At 32.8% G+C, this 23,777-nt stretch overlaps 2 protein-coding genes across 2 annotated transcripts; both read right to left on the bottom strand.

Annotated features, from left to right (window-relative positions):
• Positions 1-1,282: 1,282 nt before the first annotated feature.
• Positions 1,283-5,728, bottom strand: LOC25483408 (calcium-dependent protein kinase 32). The gene is made up of 8 exons (XM_013612094.3): positions 4,951-5,728; positions 3,971-4,094; positions 3,734-3,877; positions 3,187-3,339; positions 2,946-3,061; positions 2,658-2,825; positions 2,117-2,347; positions 1,283-1,855 (listed from the first exon to the last, which is right to left on the bottom strand). Exons 1-8 carry the CDS (start codon positions 5,443-5,445, stop codon positions 1,700-1,702), a joined length of 1,587 nt encoding a protein of 528 aa, XP_013467548.1. The 5' UTR covers positions 5,446-5,728; the 3' UTR covers positions 1,283-1,699.
• Positions 5,729-8,257: 2,529 nt separating this feature from the next.
• On the bottom strand, positions 8,258-15,909 carry LOC25483409 (putative elongation factor TypA-like SVR3, chloroplastic). Its single transcript, XM_013612096.3, has 14 exons — positions 15,552-15,909; positions 15,361-15,470; positions 14,441-14,644; positions 13,708-13,884; positions 13,364-13,516; positions 12,855-12,944; positions 12,393-12,527; positions 12,202-12,318; positions 11,862-12,013; positions 11,671-11,755; positions 10,808-10,902; positions 9,945-10,110; positions 9,641-9,836; positions 8,258-8,893 (listed from the first exon to the last, which is right to left on the bottom strand). The coding sequence occupies exons 1-14, from the start codon at positions 15,760-15,762 to the stop codon at positions 8,760-8,762; spliced, it is 2,025 nt and encodes a 674-aa protein (XP_013467550.1). The 5' UTR covers positions 15,763-15,909; the 3' UTR covers positions 8,258-8,759.
• Positions 15,910-23,777: the final 7,868 nt, after the last annotated feature.

The raw sequence follows: 23,777 nt of genomic DNA on the forward strand, positions 1-23,777 counted from the left end.
ATCTCTGGTTCTTTAACTATTTATGTAGTATCGCTTTTATCCCTTAATTAAAATTCGATTTATTTTGGTCTTTAACTTCTCTCCATTACATATTTTGGTCATTTCCGTTAGTTTTAATTCAAAAACGATAGATTTTCTTCATCTTCTTCTCCTCTTTTTCATCTTCATATCATCTGTATCGATCTTCAATAACAAGAATCCCAGAAATATTCCATAAGCAAATGTAGAAAACCTAACGTTTTTGAATTAAAATCAACGGAAATGACCAAAATGTGTTACATAGAGAAGTTAAGGGATCAAAATAAATTAAATTTTAATTAAGGGACCAAAGCGATACTACTTAAATAGTTAAGGGATTAAAAGTGCAATTTAGCCTAATAAATAATTATTGTTACCCGTTAGACATTTAAGCATGGAAATTACTATTTACCCAATATTTGAAATATTTACAACATCACAATTTCAATTCTTCAATAATTTCAGACATACAATGAAGATGTTGAGTATAAGAATTCATCATCCTAATACATACAAAACAAAATAGGGTCTCCCTAATAAGTTTGCTAAGGTACATGTTACAAAACTAAATATAGGAATAGTGTCTTGAAAATAACATTTTTTAAAATTTTTAAAGAATTAAATACACCGTTTTCAAGATAATATTTCTATTATTTGATTCTTTAACATGTCCCTTATAGAATTTGACAGCATTTGCAAACAAATTATATGGAGGAATCCCAGTGCCAAAGAGTAAGTAAGGGTACAGGAAGTAGGAGAAAGTTCTAGTCAAGCTATTCAACCGAAACAACGCTTTCAGATGGAGACCCTATTGGTTTCTCAATTTCAATGTGTTCCAACGCAAAAAATTAACAATGGTAGTTTGGTACATATAGAACAAATCTTAATTCTTCTCTATCAACCAAATTTAGTCACAACTGAGAAACACAATATTTTAGTTGAAGTGTCTTCTAATGTAGGAAGTAGCAAACATATCCCAACAATCCTTTATCATTCTTGTGTAGGTTGAAAGAAATAATGCAGGTTGTATAGGACCAATGGGTCATCATGCTATGTAGGCAAGAGACAGTCAGAGTATTACTCGTATTGTAACTAACTCCTTGATAAGTTTGTCAAAAGCATGAAGGACTAAAGTAATAGATATTCAACAAGTTTATATGAATAAATTGGCTCACTTAACATCCATGAAAAAGAGCTCATGAATGAACTAGGAAAATCTCAACTGTTAGTGTTGTTGATAGCTATAATTGAATACTAAAGAATATAAAGATTCGGCCAAAAAGTGCCAAGTGATTAGTCATTATAGCTGTGAATATTTCAAATATATACATCAGCACAATTTGATGAGAATTCCAATCCTTCCATCCCCGCCTTTTCTCCAACGACACCCTCAACAAACCAAAAGGGGAAAAATGCAAATAACAATAGACATCACTAACACCAAAAGGATGTGTATCGTGGCTTATGTACAAACAGACTGAGTTTGGAGCTTCCAACAGTAACAACCAAAACATGCACTCAGACCTGTAATCCTATTTCACACCAAACAACGGGGGAGGGGGTCTCCAATGCATATAAGAAAAATTAGAAGAAAAGAATTAAAATGAAGGAAAAAGAAAAATGATGATGACTTCTTTATCATATTTGCCTTTCATGGAGTAAAATTAGGCTTTTTCTTAAGTCATCTACCCTCATTGTTCAATTCTAATGATCCCTCCTTCATCAGTTTAATACTGAGACTGGTAAACCTCTCTCTCGAATACTGCCTTGATGCTTTTCTCCAATCTGTGCCAGCCTTCATCATCGTAGCAAATTCCTCATAACTTATTTTTCCATCCTACAGTTTAATGAAGAAAAAGATCAACGAGTCGTTCCAAATATTGACAAATTAAATATCTACATACAAGAATTTTTGTTTTAAAATTATAATACTGATCAGGAATAATTCAGAAAGATCCATCAAGGGATTGTCCACAAAACAACAGCAGAAAGGAACTATATCTAGGTGTTTCGGAGATGCAGATTGTTCCCAAGTGGGCAATAAAGCATAAACAAACATTAATTGAAAATTTTGACAACACGAGAAAAATATACTGACCTTATCTGTGTCCACATCATGCATAATTGCATTAATGACTTCTTCACTGTTCGTGTCAACCTCATCAGCTAAGGCATTACGTAACTCCTCAAGTTCAATAAACCCAGATTCGTTTTTATCAAAAAATTGGAATGCTCTTTGGAGGTGTTCATCATGGGATATCTTTCTCAGATGAATAGAAATGGCTACAAACTCTCCATAATCTAGGAAACCATCTTTGTCGACATCACCCTGTAAAAGTAGACCCCAAAGATTAGAAATTGAAGACACACCTTTTAAAGGGCATATAGTACCTTCATACAGTAAACCCTCCAATCTTGAGTATAAGCAACAAAAATAGAATTAAAAGGTACGATATAGTTTTTCTTTTTTTCTTATGTTCAAGATCGAAGAGAGAACTTTCTATTAAAGATCAAATAGCACCAAGAAAATTAAAAAATCACTTATGTTAATAATTAGTTTGACAAACTACTAAGTTCTAGATCCATCAATTGTGGAACAAATAGAAAAAAAAAATCCCAGATAATGGGAATATACTCACAGCTTCCATCAGTATTTGAACATCTCCCTCAGGAATTTGGTGGCCAAGCTTAAGCAGCCCTACTCGTAGTTCATCAAGGTTGATTTTGCCTTTATTTTCTGTATCCATCACCTGGAATCCCTCTTTTATTCCAGCAACTTCTTCTACAGACAAATGGTCTGCAATAATCTGCTCACATGAAAGCACAATATAACATCATAAAAAACTTGGTAAATCAAAGGGTCATATATGGATAAACATTGTGGAAATCGTTTGTCATAAGAAATTCAAGTATTACTGAAACATTACCCTCAATGCTGTTTTCTTAAGTTTGTTCATTACAGAAAATTGCATGAGCCTTGCTCTGACTGTTTCTCCCAATGAAACATTAGGAGCTGTCTTTGCATTCTGCAACCATGGATGATCTGCATTTAGTTAACAAGCAATGTTAACATTCCTACATTTCAATTTTACAACATTTTTGTATAAAACACTATTTATCTGCTATGCAGAAAATATTCCACACAATTCTATGATTTACTTCATCTACCTAACACTTCCTGTGCAGTAAGCCGGCGCTTTGGGTCAGGATCAAGCATCTTCTTAATAAGGTCTTTTGCATTATCAGAAACCTTTGGCCATGGCTCCTTTTTAAAGTCAATAACGGATCGTATAATTGCTTGAGCAATTCCCTGCTCAGTTTCTACATTTTACGAAAGAAGATTTAGAAAATCAAATTTATCACACATAAGAACGAAAGAAATAAACATGTAATAAATATTGCATTGGTGTAATGAAAAGTAAATAAAAATTATTGACAGTATCATCATTATCTTATATTACACACAAATGTAAATACAAGGTATAAATATATCACTTAAGCACAGAAATGCCATATTCGTCAATATTAGAAAGATCGTAAATGATTTTATGACAAGACCCCTTTCAAATAGATTATAATAACTAAAATACATAATACCCACAAAGAAAAATGTGTAGAAGTATTTAAAAATCTGTTTATCAAAGCGGATTTTTGGGCTATTTAAGATTTCTGACTGGCAAAATCCAAATACAGCATTCACAAGATAAAAACCAACCTGCCCAAAAAGGAGGGATACCACAAAGTAAGATGTAAAGAATTACTCCGGCACTCCAGATATCTATTTCAGGGCCATAATTTCTCTTCAATACTTCAGGGGCCATGTAATATGGACTCCCAACTATCTCGTTAAATTTATCACCTGCAGAGAATGGCAAAGTTCAGATACCGGTACATGGATGGCAAGATCGAAATGATAAAGATCAAGAATTAGATAACTAGTTAAAAACATTACCTGGTTTAAAGGTAATTGACAAACCAAAGTCAATAGCTTTCAAAGGTGATGTTTCCTTCTTGTTTGCAAACAAAAAGTTCTCGGGTTTGAGATCCCGATGCATCACACCATGTTCGTGGCACATCTAAAACATAACAAAATAATCAACACTAAATCCCAAATTTATCATAACCCAACAGAGGGAAAAATTCTCACAAGCACATCAGCGTAATGAAAGCAAAGAATCCTCATACAAATCGAGAAACAAATTATATATTTTATTAGCAAAAACTTTGATAAGTGAGATCTTTAAAGCAGCTCTTTCAACAAGTTGATAAGTGAGATAACTTTGATAAGTATCAGTTATTAGTTATCATTTAGCTCAAATATCTCAAAATTCAAAATAATTACAGCTTCATGTTTCCCAAAAGGACTAAAAAGGTCATAAAATATTTTCAATTCCAAAAGAATGCAAATCTATTTTCAATTCCACTTAACAGAAATAAAAAAAAATAACAATATTTCTAAAAAAAAAGAAGGTATCAACAATTTCTGAGTTTTCAGAAATGCCAATTATTTTAAAACAGTGAAAAATTTATCATTTTATAAAAAATAACAAAAGTAATTAATAATATCCTTCTTGTATGTATTGTCTATCACTGTTCTAATTTCCAAGATCAAAATAAAAACAAATAATTCCTAACTTAATAATAAAGCTGAAAATCTTTTTTTTTTTTTTTTTTTGTCTCAACTCTGTTTCAACTTTAACTTAAATTCATTATAATCACTTTGGTCTAAAAACTTGCAATCAAAAACATGTATAATCTAATCAATTGATCTAACTCAATTAGTTAATAAACTCAAGTTAAGGTCAAATTGTTCAGAGAACCCGAATTCAATTCTTGGATGAAACAATTCTATATATAACTTTACTTACCCGAACTCCGGATTATCAGAGACATAATCAAACATTTACTTAAAACAAAAAAAATGATTATAACCTGAACAACTTGAACGATGGTCTTAACCACCGTCGCGGCGGCGCGTTCGGTATAATGTCCCTTAGCAACAATCCGATCAAAAAGCTCACCACCTTCACAAAGCTCCATAACAAGATGAACATTATCATCATCTTCATAAGTATCCTTCAACGTAACAATATTAGGATGTTTAGGTAAATGCCTCATAATTTCAACCTCTCTTCTAACATCTTCAATATCAATCGCTGTTCTTAGCTTATCCTTTGAAATCGATTTACAAGCTAATTCCTCTCCCGTTTCTCTATCTTTACATAAATACGTTATTCCAAATTCTCCTCTCCCTAATTCTCTCCCTAATTCGTATTGTTGTAATATCTCTCGGCCCGTGGGCTTTTTCAACACCACCAAGGTGTTTTTGATTTTGTTGGTTTTGTTCTTTGTTGTTGGCCCGTGGTCTTTTTTAGGCTTTTCCTTTCGTCTTAGTTTAGTAATTGGATTTGTACAACAATTTCCCATTGTTTAGAGATGAAGAAATTTTGAAGAAATGATCAAGATCTATGAATTAGGTGAAATAAATGAATACAAAAGGAATGAATTAAGGGAGGGTTTAGAGAGAGAGAGAGATGAAGAGAAGAATGTGAAAGGAAGGAAGGAGATGGTCAAAGATGATGACGGGCAGACGCGTCCGTGGTCTCCTTCCTTCCTTCTCTTTGATTCTCTCTCTCTATGGATTTTTCTCTCTCTCTAGAACTCGAAGAAGAAAAAAATAAATTGGTTAACTTAATCAATGACCTGGTTGATTAGTTTGCTAAATTTGTTTTCATTGTATGAATGACCTGACTCTTTGATTTCATTAATATACAGTATATTCTTTCAAAATGATCGATTAAGTTTTTAGTCCCTGCAAAATAAAATTACATTTTTTTAGTTTCATTGACATTTTCTTAAGCATTTTAAAGACAAAAAATGTTGATAAATTTTTTTTATAGAAACTAAAAATGCTGATTGAAAATTTTATAGAGACTAAAAATGTTGATAGAAAATTTAATAGGGATTAAATAATGTGATTTTATTTTATAGAACTAAAAACAAAATTCTGAATATTTACATGGACTATTTACTTAATTAACCCAAAAAAATTAAATAATATACACTATATCCCAGGTTTTAAATGTTTTTTTCCGTCAAAAAAAGGTTTTAGATATTAATTTATTTTAGGCTAAAATATGGTTTTAGTCCCTGCAAATATGTCTCGTTTTGGTTTTAGTCCCTGTGAAAAAAAAAATTGTTTTTGGTCCCTGCAAAAATATTTTGCAGGGACCAAAAACTACAAAATTGGTTCAGTTATAATGTGTCACGTATGCAAATCATCACAAAAGTGGGTCAGGGACTATTTTCAAAAACAAAAATTTTTGCAGAGACCAAAAACAATTTTTTTCACAGAGACTAAAACTAAAACGAGGCATATTTACAGGGACTAAAACCATATTTTAACCTTTAATTTATTTAAATTTTTGTTTTAGGTTAATGGGGGTGTACTAATTAATTTCCTTACTTTTGCCTGTCTGAGAGAGATAATTGTGTTTTGTTTTGTGATTAATGGGATGGGAAGCTTCCGTTGACAGCCATCTTTACTTTCCGTAATTTCCGCAATGCTATTCTAGACTTATAAAAGAAAGTTCATTTTTGGTTTAATTGCAGTTTTATCTCCTATGTTTTACAATTTTGCAATTTTAATCCTCTATAAAAAACAATAACAATTTTAACCTTTAAGTTTGTACCTTTTACACTTTTGGCCCCTAAATATTAGCTTGTGCAAGTGCAATATTGACTTACTAATTACTACTATATATGAGTGAACGTAAAGTTTTCAGGGTAGCTTTTGTGAAGAAAAAAATTTGTTATTAGATTGAAGATGATACATATCAGCTGCTACTTTAAACTTCTTAACACTCTAAGGTAATATTGCACAAGGAAGCAAGGTAAATTAAAAGGAAGCAAGGTAAACAGACAGGAGGTACCTCTCATATATAGTAGTACCTTATACATGTTAAGAAGTTTAAAGTAGTAACTTTGGCTTAGAACTTGTGTATTTTATATAAAATATTTAGTTTTTCAATAAGACATTTATTGTTTTTCAATAAAAAAATTTATTACTTTAAACTTCTTAACATGTACAAATGTTCAATATTGCACATGTTAGCCAGATCCAATTAGTTATTGTGAAAATGTCGAGAGAGGAAACTCTAAACTGGCAATGATACATAATGCTTTTGAATGGAAGGGACTTTTGTCTTATCACAATATTTTGTACATAAGATTTGGACAAATTCAAACAAATAGAAATAGTAGAAAGAAAAAACTTTTAAATTATATGTATATTTTAAATGATTAAATGTATTTTTATCTGTGTGTCCAAATTTAATATCAAAATTTTCCTTTAAAATTGGTATTTCTTTCGTGTGTCTTCCCTTTCCTTATATTGTATTAAAATATCTTCTCTAATCTCTACATGTCTTACCTCCAATACTTGAATTCCACACAAACTTCTGAGAATGTTCCTAGAAACATTAATATCACTTTTATTTGCCAAACATTATCACTAAGACTATTTCCAATAGATTGAAGTCTTTTTTTTTTTTTTTGACAGATGATTGAAGTCTTATCTTCCTATGATTGTTAATCAATACCCAAGTGCATGTATATCGAATAGATTAATCACTTATAACGTGTTGCTTGCTTTTGATTCTTTCCATTCTCTTAACAGGATTAAAAAGGATAATAATAACGGTTATGTAGGAGCGTGTTTACACTTAAAAATAATTATCAAGTTAGTTGAACTAAGCGATTAAACTATTAGGCAAGAAAACCCTTCAGCTAAGTGAGGGGCATACAATTAAACTATTAGGACATTGTTAATGCTCGTTAATAAACACAATGGAAGAACAATTGAATCTTCACAAACTGTTCAAATTCAAACTACTTAACTTGGGACTTAAGAGTGTGCTCCTCCTCAAGGTCTCAGGTTCGATCCTCCTCTGTGCCAGTTTGAGTGGGCTAATTTAACTTCTTCAAAAAAAATATTCTTAAATGTTTGGAATACGAAATATGCACACGTCGATAGATGAGTTAGTTATTTAAGTTTGTAAGCCAAATATGTAATGATTTAACGGCAAAATCCAATAGTCTTGCATTGTGAGGTTCATACGTAAGTTATCTGGTATGTTGGTTGAGAAGGCAGCCAAGAGCCAACATTCCGGTGTCCCTCATTCACAGAACGTAAGTAATATGTCAAAATGGCATCGATAATATACAAAAAATTGCTAGGTTATTAAACATTAGAGAATGCATTAATCTTTGTCGGAGAACTTGTTGGACACACATGGCGTGTCCTCCCATCCGTGTTCTTTTTCATACACGATAGCTAGGGATGGGCCATCTGACCATTTGCTTAAGGTGTATGGATCCCTTACCACTCGGACCAACCCAAATATTGGTATTTTCCAACAAATTTAACGTAAGATATATGTGTAGCTTTGCTATTCATCAATCAATAATCATACCATGAACAATTGGTATTTTGATGGTCCTTGCCGTTAATAAATGACTTTACAAAACATGGGATCAAAATTCAGTATAATTTTCTCCTCCAAAATCAATGTGAACAATTGCTATGATGAATACGGCCTTTTGCCAACTCCTATATTATTCTGCAGTTTCAGCAAAAATATATGCGACATTGCATCAAACGTAGTGAAGTTATGCAGTTTCAGCGGAGCTGCGTTATAAAACATCTGCAAGTTTCTGCTTCACAGAATCACAGCGGAAGTTTACCTTCCTTTCTTTGCAAATTTTGGATTCTTCAGCATTCTTATACTTTGGGGGGTGACCTCTACTAGTTCATCTTCTTGGATGTATTCAATGCAGTCATCCAAACTGTAATCCAACGGTGTATCAAGAATCACTGCACAGGGAAGCAAGGTAAATTAAAGTTTTATCGAATATTAGCTTACTACTATATATGAGTGAACGTGAAGTTTTCAGGGTAGCTTTTCTGAAAAACTTTGTTATTAGATTGAAGATGATACATATCAGCTGCCCCCATAGAAGCAGCATACATATTTTATTATGGAAATTAAAAAAAAAATGTAAATGATGCAGATAATTGGAAACTTAAAGGACCTATGTCGGACCAAAAACAAAACTGGAAATGGCCTATCTAGTACAAACACGCTGCTTAAAGGACGGTGTGCAAATTTGCGTAATAAATATTGAACTGGCAAAATATTGAACCAAGATTCATGCTTATATAATGCTATCAACCTAGGATTCATAACAAATCATCATCTGAAAAGGCCATTCAACAATTTCGTATATATCCGCAACAATAATTATGCTGTGGACCTAACAATGAATTACCAAGTATCTTATACTTGCAGTTGATAAACTAATAATTTGCTAGAATTTCATCTTTAAGCTATTATGTGATAATAAATTGGAAAAACTGAAAACAAAATAGCTTGTGATAAAATAATGATTAAAAGCAAATATTTACTTAATTAAAACATTATATTATTTGAAGTAAACTTTAACTGTTTTTTTTTTAGGCTAACTTAAAACTGCTTTGAAGAACCAGAAATTGCATCAAACCATCTAAATCGAATTTGTATATTCCACGCAACATGTTAATTGCAATGGAGCTGTTTCTCACCTGATTGTTCCTTGTTGGAACGTATGTTCGTTGCAGCTTTTTTCTTGCAAACATTCAAGGACAAGTCCCCAGGGCGTTGATGGATGCCAATAATTTGACCTTTATAAACTTCCGCTCCTGGACCAACAAACATTTGCCCCCTCTCCTGTGAACTCGCGACTGCATAAGAAGTAACTGTTCCATTTTCGAAAGCAACCTAGAATTTCAAAACGTATCATTAATGAATGAAGGAAACATTGGCAAACATAAGCGTTGGATATCAAAGCAAGGTCCCAAGTATTATGATCAGAAATGTAGACATTACCAGTGAGCCTAAATCCCGAGTACTCATGTCACCAGCCCAAGGCCCATAGGAATCGAAGATAGTGTTGAGGATAGCTGTCCCTCGAGAAGCAGTTAAAATTGCATTCCGCAATCCAAGTAGGCCACGGGTTGGGATCTTATATTTGAGTAGGTTAGTTCCCTCCGATCTGCCAAAAAAACAATGAAATCATCAGACCGAATGCTATGTTAATCTGACGGTTAAAGATCTTCTAAACTGTAGGATAAACTTAATTTAGACAGTCAATTTGATGCTCATTGAAATAATGATATACTATAAAATAAAGGTCTTAAATTTTGACAAAATACAAGCACATAAATTACAAACAATGAATCCGTGAGAAATTAACCTATCGTTATGACACACAGATATAAGTACGGGCAATGAAAATGACATCGGATTGACATGAGAATTGGGAATGCAGCCTTTCGTAAGAGATTAGAATATAGGTAAATCAATATCAATATATAACACAGGACCACAACATACAAATCTATCGAAAGACCGAGACATCCTAACAATAATAAGAAAAAGTGTGGACTTGGGATATTGATGATAGAGTGTTAGAATTTGAGCTAAGGGCTAACTCAACTCCACATAACCAGCTTGTGTGGCGAGATATCTCCAAAAGTTTGAATCAATGTGGATACTTTGTACATAATTATACTAATGTAAGGGATATATGAACAAAATACGTCTATTGCAGTAATATAGTTACAAAAAAAGAAATATATAACTCCAAATTTCTAAGAAAACTTGCTTTATTTCAATGCTATGCTGCCATAAAGGTATAACTTTGGCGGTAAAGTATATCACAATAAATAGTAGCAAAGAAATTTGCATACCCAACTCCTTGCATGTCGAACATTTGCCCTCGTCTCTGGCCAAGAAGTTCAACAACAGATCCCATATGCTCTTCCGGTACCTCCACAGTTGCAATCTGCAACCATCCCACAATTTACAACATGGATGAAATGTATGAAGGGATTCAAAAAATTTCAAAGAATACTCAGTATACCATAACTAAAAGCCTTTAAATGACACAACTTTAGCTAGCAATTTCTATTCCTAAGTTAATAGAAATGGAAAGAGCAAGCTCCAGTATTTAACTGTAATATCCTAGTTCAAGTCATAAAACATGAATAGACACTTCATTTGTAGAAAAAGGGCAACCTTCATAAAGTTACCCTCCAGGTGGGAGCCAAAAGCAACAACGAGCAAATGATCCAGAACCAAAAGAGATCAGAACCCACATCCCCACCCAAAACCTTAAGACATTGGGTATATGGGTCACCTCTCTTAATATTTAGCACATTCATACTCGATGTGGGACTAACAACTCATACTTGAACCCAATAAAATGTAATTAGAAGCTAATGTTTGGGAAAGTGATTATTGAGTGTTGGACATAATGTAAATGCCATCACAAAGATTCATGTGCTTTTAATAACACAAAAGGATGGGACTTTAACACATCAAATTACGCAATAGATTAGGATAGGAATACTTATAGTTTCCAACTGACCTTCATGTAACAGTCACGGTAAAAATCAAAGCAGCTAATCATGTCAATTAGGCTAGATTTTCTCCTAAAGCTAAGCATGTTAGTTCTACAGGAAAATAACTAGGATTCAGCATCTGTCAAATGACTGAGTCATGATTAGTTATTTTTATATTTAAATGACAAAATTTTCAATTAAAGGTTTACCTCATACGGCTCCAACACTTTGTCATCAACCTTCTTGTTGATAACTTTGGGAGGCCCAACCATGAATTCATATCCTTCCCTTCGCCTAAAGATTGCAATATTATTTGAGGAAATTGGATTTTTTTTTTTTTTGAAGAAAGAGGAAATTGGATTATTAATGAGAAATAGAATAATCACACACACAGACTTACATATTTTCAATGAGTATAGTGATATGCAGTGTTCCACGTCCACTGACAATGAATGTATCGGCTGTTTCACCATCTTCAACCTTCATAGCCAGATTTCGCTCAAGTTCACGATAAAGCCTGTCCCTTAAATTCCTACTGGTAACATACTTTCCCTGGAAAGTACAAAATAAGTTTTAGCTGGTATCTTATCACAGCTGTGAAACAACTTTAAAAATTACCAAGAAAGCTTAACCTAATAGCAATTATTGTGTCCAACAGACAGCATCGGATATCAACAAAGTAAAAGGTACAAATAGAAGATTTTTTTTGACATACATAAAATATTAATCTATAGACATACCTCACGACCAACAAAAGGCGATGTGTTTATGGAGAAAGACATTTTCACTGTTGGTTCTTCTACTTTGATGGAAGGTAGTGCCTTTCCAGTCAATTTATCCGCAATTGTCTCGCCAATCTGAATTTTAATGGCTATGTTAAGGATACTGACATACAAGATTATACACTTCACCTAAAACCCTCAATATTTACCTGAACATCAGAAATTCCACATACTGCACATATATCCCCAGCCTCCACCCTTTCAGCAGGGACCCGAAAGAATTTTTCATACACATAAAGCTCACTAACTCTTGCATATCTACATGAATCTTCTGAGGTACAAACCTGGACAAAATCATCATATAAGTGGTAAGGAGTGCAAATTTAATATCCTCTATTTCTTGCAGTGGACTTTGAACCAAAATGGTAATGCGAAATTGAAATTAAGGCCTCAATAATCTCTGGTCCAGCTTCCCCGAAGATTGAAACGGAAAATACAACATATGAGAATAGTGAGCTAGTGGAAGTGAATCCGAGAAAAAATTTATTTGTTATTAAGCGAACTTCACTTATTATGCCCAAATATTCATCACATGGTCCAATTAGCGAAGTAGGAATTCAGAAATTGAACAAGAAATTGAACAATAAAAATAAAGGAAAAGGAATACACACCTTGACTTCCATGCCTTTTTCTAAAACTCCAGCTTCCAAGCGCCCAATTGCTATACGTCCTTTATGTCCCTCGTACTCGGTACTTGTAACCTAGTTAATGAATGAGTGTATGATAAGACTACAGATTAGATGTTGTATATACACTTCACAAAATTTGTTCAATATAATGATGTTTAAAAATGAAAAATGAGAGTTTATTGGTATTTTGAAATATTTTATGGTTTACCAAAACCTATAATTTTGGACTAAATAGCATATCCCACAAATTTCATAAATGATCATGTCTATAAGGAAATGGCATCATCCAAGTTAAGTAGAACTTAGAGAGGATTGTAATGAATATATTCCCTCAACTGAATCAACTGGTAAAGATCTTCAACTGCTTCTTTTATTTATGTTTCCCTTGTCAGTAAATAAGTAGGAACACATACTATTATTTATAGAAAATGAAATCAATAGAACAATGGAACAAAGAAGACCGAGAAGCAATATGATAAACAACTACTAACAAGCATTTGGAGTGAGCCATCTTTATCAATACGCGGTCCAGGGATACATCTCATGATTGATTCAAATAATGGCCCAAGGTCGTCTGCCAGATCTTCAGGAGACAACCCTGCTTTCCCTTTTATACCACTTGCATATATAACCTGAAAGTCACACTGCAAAAAGTAGAATTTTTCATTTCAAATACTGAATCACAATCCTTTAAAATTCAAATGATATGTTTTACCAGCAAACAACATTTGAAATCTTAACGATTTGAACTAACTACTGACAAACTTGCAAGTTCCAACTTAATTTTTAAAGCACACAAAAAACTAACTATTTGAGTTATATCACAAGCATATACCTGTTCATCTGTTGCATTTAGTTCAATGAAGAGTTCAAAAGTAGAATTGACGACAAAATCAGGGCGAGCAGAAGACCTGTCTATTTTATTCACAACCACAACAACTGCATGGCCAAACTCTAAAGCCTTCTTTAAGACAAATCTTGTCTGTGGCATTGGCCCTTCAACAGAATCTACCTACAAAAACAAAGAAATTTGATAAATCATATATATAATAATATATTACAAGAAGCCACATTTTTAAGTTTCAATAAAGCATTTATATTAGAGAGAAAGTTTAACACATTTTGTTGCAAAGGAGAGAAAAACTTTGTTTCTTATAAACAAAATATCCCCCAAAGAATAAGGATATATTATTACAGTCCAAGTAGTTGCGAATAAAAAATAGCAAGTTTAAAAATTCCTTGCATTCAGAAAATTCAAACCAATATTGATAAATATATTAGGCGTGAAGACATCAAAGAAAGGCATAAAATTAACCATTTATACTAAAGATAGATGAAATTCTTCTTTAAACACAGCAATTTCTAGCACTTGAAACTAGTTTGTATGAAAGACCCAAGTATTGAACCAACCTAGTAGAAACTACCACTCCATCACACACCCTCCCCCCAACAAACAAAAAATCAAAAGAATTCAGCAAAGTGCATGAGGGTTGCATCAGTGAAAACAACTGTCGGAAAAAGATACACGATTTTCAGTGAATCAGAAAAAAAAAAGTTGAAATAATTACCACTAGAAGAATTCCTTCGACCATATTCAAGATGCGCTCTACTTCACCCCCAAAATCAGAGTGACCTGGAGTATCAATTATATTAATCTTGGCATCTTTATAAGTCACAGATGTATTTTTACTCAGTATAGTGATTCCTCTTTCACGCTCCAAATCATTAGAGTCCATTATCCTTTCTTGTACAGTTTGATTATCACGAAACACCTGTACAAAAAGCCCATAAATATATCACATCATCAACACAATCATCTACTCTCATACCTTTCTCCCAAATAAATAAACGCAAATCGTAAACAATGGAACACAATCCTTTCGTTTACGCAGTTTGCCAATTGTGCCTACCTCTGAGACTATAGAGTAGCTATAATTCCGTATATTACTTGAGCGAATTAAGGTTTATAGTGTTACAAGTCATATATTACAATAATACCCCAGAACCCCCACAACAACAGTTTGGCCTAACACACGTTTGGGCCAAATGCAAGAACAGTGGTGGAGGGAGCTTTGCAACACTCTGCTAGCTCAGCTTCACTGCCCATTGCCCTTCTTCTGTGTCTATATATGAGCCATACTCAACATAAACAAACAAATATAATTTACCTTATCTTTAGTTTATTTTTTTGGTGGTGTCAGGGTTCGAACCCAAGACCTTGCATATATTATGCATTGTCCCTACCAACTGAGCTAAGCTCACGAGGACCTTATCTTTAGTTTATAACAACAACAAAATAGAGCATTGCAGCGAAACTCAAACACACTAAGTGCAGACAAGTAGGGAATCGCGGGTTCAAACCCACCCGCAACCCACATATCAAAAATGTCTCTGCACCATTTACCATCTGAGCAGTACTTACGGGACCATACGAAAATTGACTTTATAAAACAAATTGTAATTATGAATTTATGATATTGATTGATACCTTAGTTTGTTTGAGCATAGCATCAACGAGAGTTGTTTTACCATGATCAACATGAGCAACAATTGCAATATTTCTAATATCTGCTCTTCTCATCAATTTCTTCTTCTCCTCTGAAAAACCAACAAATTCAATCAAAACAAAAAACCCACAAAATATAAACACAAGAAAGAATAAAAAGTGTGAAAAATTACCAGTTTTCGGCTCTGTGACTTCTGAAATTGAACATTTAATTGCCTTATTGTTCCTTGAAGCAATTCGAAGAGTTGGTTTGGAAGAAGATAAGGGAAGTCCAAAGAGCTTGTTACGTTTATTGAAGAAAAATGGAGAAGAAGAGTTTTTCTTTGGAAATGTTGTTGAAGAGAATAATAGAGAGTTTTGAACAGTAAGTGCCATTTTCTCCATTTCCCTTAACTCACTCACTCTCTGTGTAAAGTGTTACACAGAAAAGAGAGAAAGAAAGATGAGGGATATTGGAGAAATGAATATGTGAGGCTATGGATTGATATTCTTCTTGTATATATCGTTGAGTTTGTTTCAAGTGAAATTAAATTAAATACTAGTGGTACACGAATGGATACGATACTGTACTTTGTGTTGTGTGGGAGTAATTAATCAACTAGGTTTTGATATACGGTTTAGTTTCTTCCACATCATCTAAGGTTTCTTACCACTACTATGATGATGTTAACCATCGTTGTTAAGGGTTTATGTGACGGCTAATCTTATCTTCAATAAATCATTTTATTTGTAAGCAATTTATATGCTTACTCCAAACAAAATTGAGTGTTTTGATACCTCGAATATTTAACCAATAGAAATGTGTCATTATTCTTGTGAGCTTAGCTCAGTTGGTATAAACAGCCACCATAAAAACAATTAGAAAAATGTCATTTCAATTAAGACAAATGATATTTGTCCCCGTGAGCTTAGTTGATATGAATAATGCTTAATATATGCAAGGTATGAGGTTCATATCCTAACCACCACCAAAAAATGATATTTGAACAATAATTTTTTGACAATTTTTTCTCATATTGACGTTATCTCTTTACTTTTTTAATTTTTTTTTGTCAAGTTGTCTAGTGGCTAAAGCTCACACAATTTAATTGTGGAGAAGTGTGGTGTTCGAGGTTCGAACCGCGGCCCCTGCATATAATATGCAATATTCCTACCAATTTATTTTGGTTTTTGTGTCAATACCTCATTTTCTTTGTAAAATTTTGATTGTTTCAAAAGTTGTCACATAAATGGATGTTCAAATAACACAACTCTTCAATTAAATGATCAATGTCAGGATTATTAAAGACTAACTTAAGGAAAAGAGTTTTGGTACACTTCTCTATTCAATTTAACCCCCCAAAAATTGTACAAATTATTATTTAAGTAAAGTAATTAATTAAATTTTTTTAATTAAAATCAAACCAAATCATTAACTGTCATCACAATTTTCTTTCCAACCTTCATCATCTTAAATGTAACTTCCTCTTTTTCCTTTTTAGGAACACAAAACTTCATCTATACGAATTTTGTCTCAAACATATTTGTACAAAGCTTCCTTTAATAGCATTCTTTCTCACTCTGCTACTATATCTGATCCTTCATTTCTTTCTCACCATTAATTTTGCATACCGAATTTTAAATAGAAAATTGATGGCATGGCTTTCTTGTACGTGACCTTTTGTATTTTAATGGTACAATTTTTAAGTTTTTTTATTCCTTATACGTGACGTTTGAAATGTTGTTACATAAACAGCATCCATGATCCGCTAAAGAGACAGTCTTTCTTATCAATCCAATTAGCTATTATCTCTAATTAGTTATCAATCCAATTAACAACTGCGAAGTTTAAAATCTGTCAAATTAGTTGTTATGGAAAGCAAGAGTTGAATTTTTTTCCCAAATTGTCTGACAGAAAAATCAGTGGCCGATTTTTGTCGAACCAAAAGTGTAAAAAATTGCTCAAAATCGGTGGCTGGTTTTAGCAATTCGGGGTTTGATTTTGGGTTAACAGACAACTTTAAAAATCAGTTTAAAATACATTTTGCACCCAATAATCACTTTTAAATCCCTAAACTCAATCACAACACTCCCAAATCAATTCCAAACATTGTCCATGATCATAACACTTGTAATAAACACTTACACCACTTCAAATTATCAAGTTCACATCCAACATCATAATTGAACCCATTTTCATTCAAAACTTATTAATTAACAACAACTTAATCACAACACCCATTTAACAACACCCAAGTCATGATTTATCATCAACAACATAACATCAATCAAAACATAATCTCACAATTTCATCAACAACAACTTCATTTTCTATCCATTTAAGCAAAAATCATCAAACAACTTATTAACAACAACAACCATGAGTTTTAAGCACATAACACATCAATTTCATGAAGTTTATCATATCCTTAAATTTACATGAATTATGAGCACGAAATTCATCATTCAAAATCACAAAAAGTCACAATTATCACAAAAATACTTAAACCCATAATTGAAAATAAGCGATTATGTCTTAATTATGAAAGAGCACTAGTGCTTATATAGTCACTACATCAATGGGCTCAATATCTAGTTGTCTTATGGGCTCAATATTCTTACCAACTAATTCATCAAGTTACTACACACCTAAACCGTCAAAATAATGAATTTATTCTCTCTAAATGATTACTCCATGTCACTACTAACTTAGTAAAAATAATCACTCCCACTTAAAACACTAAAAATAATTTTCTTAACAAAAGGCTAATTTACCCTTGCTCACCAAATGACCAAAATACCCCATATGCTAAAATGACTAAAATACCCTTCTTAAGACAAAATCCACTAATAATTAATCACATACAAGAACCAATAAACACACATAATAAATAATTAAAATAATTCTAGTAAAAAACGGGTTGTTACACAAAAGAGCAAATTTCCATAAACATGGCAAAATTAGGGGGGTCAAAATTACATTTTTTTTAGGGAGTCAAAATTACTACGATAGCAAACATAGGGGGCCAAAAGTGCGTTTAAGACTATACTTTTTTAACTCTTTAAATAGTACTTGTATATTACTTAACCATTGTATTTCAAATATGATAAACAATAATATTTTACACATATTTCTTTCCTAATACAAATTTGTTTTGGCACAGATTATTGTAGCAGCAGCCATTGCATCTAAATTTGGTGTTGATGGAAATCCAGGTGAGCTGTCAAAGTGGTATGTATGATTGTTGTGGTAGGCATATATGTGTATGTATGCTTGTTTTCCAGAGACCAAAGGTGTTCCTACTGAAGAAATGTTGGTGGTGTGGCAAAATCATTCTTATTGGCTTGGATCAAGCCTAGTTTTAGCTTCATTATCAAAATTTTAATAATTTACATTTTTTTTTTCAATTTACTTACTTTAGTAGCTCTATTTAGTTATATTACCTTTTGATATTTCACGTAGTTTTTATGGACTTATTGACTTTAAAAGATATGCTATTAAAATTAATAATCAGGTCGCTATATGTTTTAATTTTCTCCATCACAGCCTTTGAATTTTAATTTATTCTATACTCATCCTTCTTTTTTTTTTTTTTGTATATAGACAAAATTTAATACTAATTGTAAACTCATACACACAAATGAACCGAAGTTTAAAGAATATATATGTGTGTGAGTTCATATTTATTTATTATTATTTTTAAAGTTTAATTGAACATTATTTATTATTTTATTAATAATGTTCTTTGATATTTATTTTATACAAAGATAAATAGATAAAATGAGATGGTAAATTGTAAATAATAGTTTAAAACTGCTAACAAATAGTTTCATCAAGACAAAACAATAAAAATATTGGTTTACTTGGAGTGGTATATAATCTTTTTTTTATAGGCCAGTGTATATTTTTTAGATCTTAAAGGCTAAATGTTAAAAATTAAATTTTTAGAAAAAGGAAAAATGTTTTTTTGAACAAGCAAAAATGGAATATATATCAGAAACCAAAAGAGAAATTTCAAGCACAAGGTGTGCTAGAAATAACTCAAAAGTAAACAATTACAAGGACAAAATGTAGCCAATAGAACAAGGATAAAAATAGCCAAAAAAACAAGCTAGCCAATACCCAAACAAACAAAAGGGCTTAACCACCACATATGAAAATTATTACAGATAGAAAAATTAGTAGTCTTCATCCACCAAAAAGACTGTACTTTGATTTTCTCTACCAATTGATGAACGGTATGGTCCTTATTGTTGAAGACCCTGTTGTTTCTTTCACTCCACATAACCCCCACAGAGCACAACCAAATAAGTTGCAAGAAAGAGCAAATATTACGGGAGGCACCTGCGGAATACACAAACTGATAAAAATGATCTGACACACAAAGAGGCTCAGTTGTAGCTATCCCTAACCAAGACCGAATTTGACCCCACAAGGCAGCATAAAACGGGCAAGAGCGAAACAGATGTTGAGCAGTCTCAAGATCACCGCAACCTACCACACAAAGCTGGTTGTCATGAGAAAGAACACCACGCACACACAAATTATCCTTCGTCGGTAATCTATTCCGTAGGAGTCTCCATGCAAGAATAGAGACCTTCAGGGGAACCTGTTTATGCCAAATTAAATCCGCTAAAACTTCGGATGTCTGGACCGGTTGACTTGTAAGCATCTGGTAAACACCGCTAACTGAGTAACCGCTCGACGGATCAAGTCTCCACACCCAATGATCTGTAGTATTAAGCTGCAAGGAAACGTCAGACAATAAAATCCTACACTCCCCTAACAACTCCTCCTCTCATGCCCACAACCGCCTACGCCACTGCCACGCCTCCCCCCTTCGGCCCAACCTAACACGTACATATCTGCCACCGAAATAGATTTATTGACAGCTAAGTCGAACAAACGTCCAAAACGAACACACAAAGGCACATCTCCCACCCACGGATCCAGCCAAAACAGCGTGTCTGCCCCATCTCCAACCTTACGCTCGACATTGTCCCTAAACCACCCTTCACCTACATCACCTAACCCATCTCGAATACTCGCCACCTCCTTCCACCACGAAGAAACACTCTGGCCCCCAACCACCAACCTCCCATCCTCCTCACCATAACGTGCTACCAACACCCTATACCACATACTACCCTTATCAACTAATAACCTCCAACACCATTTTCCTAACAGAGAAACATTAAACTCCCTCATCCTCCTTGTAACACCCTGTTTTCCCAACGTGAAAATTTCATTTATTTAATCAGAGTAATTCACAAAAACGGAATGTCACACTTCTTTTCTTAAAATCATAAACTGAATAAATAACTATTTATCCTTTAAAATTCAATAACTAAAAAGTCTTTAATACTTCGCAACGGACATTATTCAATAATCAAAACAGTCTTTGGCACAAGGCCTCATCATTAATATCTCATACAAATCCGATCAACATCTTATTCATGAAAATTCTTTAAGCAATACGTAAGGAATAGAAAGACAACATTAAAATTCCCATCCCGTTACGTATCGGAGCACCTAAAGACACACACGAGAGCTAATCCACTCACAACAGCAACTTAAACTCGATCACCTGCAAGTTACTCATACGAAGAGCAACATTTTCAAGCAGAAGGGGTGAGATTTCACAAAACAATAATATCAAGCATATAATTCAATAATTATATTTAACAACACAAGTAACTTCATCTATTAGTAATAATAATTCTTCATGTATAATTCTTAATAGTCCAACCAACTTCTAATTATCATTTACTTCATATTCACCACATTATAACATCATCATCTAACACGTATTAACCAATTCATAACAACATAGATCATCACATCATACTCATAGTTCATATTCAACATAACATCTTAATCATAATTCATATAAGACATAACAACATCATTAATTTGTAATAACATTTCTCCACTAAGCATCTCATGAATAGAAGACAACTTATCAACTTAACATAACCATCATCAAGTACATTTAACAACTCCTAGATAACATCATGTAATCATCATCACTAATAACTTAAACTACACAATATAATCATCACTTAATAATAATAATAATTATATACATCATAACATAAACATCTTCTTATAATAATATAACAATAACAACATATTCATCATTTTAATAATAATAATCCTATACAATACAACATAAATCATCATCTTATAATGATATGAACAACACATATTAATCATCTTAATTATATAATAACAACATATACATCATCTCGTAAAAATATAATCAACACATACTAACACCATAATCAACATCATAAATCTTCAACATAAACATCTTAAACATAATCATCTTAAACAATATCATCTTAAACATCATAGCATCTTTGATAAACAATTACCAAGTAATCACAACATTCGATCATCATCAATAACATAACATAATATTCACTTAATAATAATTAATCATATATAGAACAACATATTCATCACTTAATAGTAACAATTATATACAACATCATAACAACTTAACAATATCATAATCAATATCTCAAACAACATAGTAACGTAACAATATCATAATCAACATGTTAAACAACGTAGCAACATAACAATATCATAATCAATATGTTAAACAACGTAGCAACATAACAATATCCTAACCATATCTTAAACAACATAGCAACATAACAATATCATAATCAATATGTTAAACAACATAGCAATATCATAATCAATGTCTTAAACAACATAGCAACGTAACAATATCATAATCAATATGTTAAACAACATAGCAACATAACAACATCTTAGTCAATCATCATATAATTCATATCATAAACATCGTATAATCTTCATAGGTACTTCTTTAACAACACATGGGTAGAAGACAACTCGACAACTCATAGATGATAATTCATCGACAACTTAACAACTCATGGATGATAATTCATCAACAACGACTTTGACTCGACAGATGCGACAATGCGACTTAGACACTTATATGCATGTGGTACCAATCGTCATCATAAGTATTAATATACTTTCATCGTGCGGAGGACAAAGCTCCTAAACGTGCGGAGGACAAAGCTCCTATTGTGCAGAGGACAAAGCTCCGAAACGTGGTGAGGACAAAGCTCAATGAATGCTAATGCATGGACTCTTATCAGCAAATCACCGTAATCAACATATCACTTATACATCCAATAATTTGGAGTTCATCATCAACTTATTCATACTAATAATCGTGCGGAGGACAAAGCTCCTAATATAATTCAATAATATTTCGAGTAATGCATTTAATCATTAAATCACATTACAAACAACTTAGCAGTTCATAACAGCAACAGAAACAGCACAAGCAATTCACAACATAACAACATTTTTATGAAGTATCAACAACTTAAACATCATACATCTTCCACATAAGGCATATAAGTATTTCACATAACCAACAACAGCAACATAGGCGACACGTAAACATCTCAAGATATAACAATATCAAATGATAATCAACAACAACTCATGCAACTTAGTTAAATAACAATAGCAGCATAATCAGATCATATCAACAGCTTAATATCAATTCATTTTCAACAGCTTCCTGATCATTCAATAATAATTCAAGTAATGCAATCAATCAATAAATCACATTATAAACACTTAGCATTTCAATATAGCTTCACAATTCACAATCCTTATCTTTAATAGGTCACACCATGTACCTAAAGTTCAATTCTAACCAATCCAACCAACTCAAGTCTCAAACTCCTCAAAAGCACTCAATTCTGGATGTGCTCGCGAGGCGAGGGATATTACTCGCTATGGCGAGTTCAGGAAAATGGCTATTCGCCTTGGCGAGTAAGCTGCCCGCCTTGGCGAACAAATAAATGGTGCTCTCGGGAACTTTGACATTTTTCACTCAAAAATCCACTTTTAAACTTTCTCAGGTCCAATCTCAATCTAAAAACTTGCCTAATCATTATTATACATATTCAGGCACTCAAAATCATTTAAGGTTCAACTTAAGGGACAAAACTACAAAAATCAGGTTGACTCACTGGTCACACTCGCTATGGCGAGTTGCAGGGTATGTCTCGCGAGGCGAGAAGAAGTTGCTCGCGAGGCGAGCGATGAAGCTCATCACTCGCTATGGCGAGGTTCATCACTCGGAAGGCGAGCGATGAATGTCGGCTCGGGCAGAAGTGTAGTTTTTCATAAAAATCATCAACTCTCATGGTTTTAAGCCAAATTTCGATTCCAGAATTCATCATAATCATTATCTAAGGTCTAAGGACAGTTTCTACATCTTTTTAACAAGTTTTCATCGTTTAATCATCAATCCTCTCAATTTGACCTAAGTTCTGATTCCTCTTAAACTCATCCTAATTCATGTTAAATGTAACCGTTGATTCACATACTTAATAGAATTGCAAAGTTAGTC

This window comes from Medicago truncatula, chromosome 1 (genome assembly GCF_003473485.1).
Source record: "Medicago truncatula cultivar Jemalong A17 chromosome 1, MtrunA17r5.0-ANR, whole genome shotgun sequence".
Lineage (NCBI taxonomy): Eukaryota > Viridiplantae > Streptophyta > Magnoliopsida > Fabales > Fabaceae > Medicago > Medicago truncatula.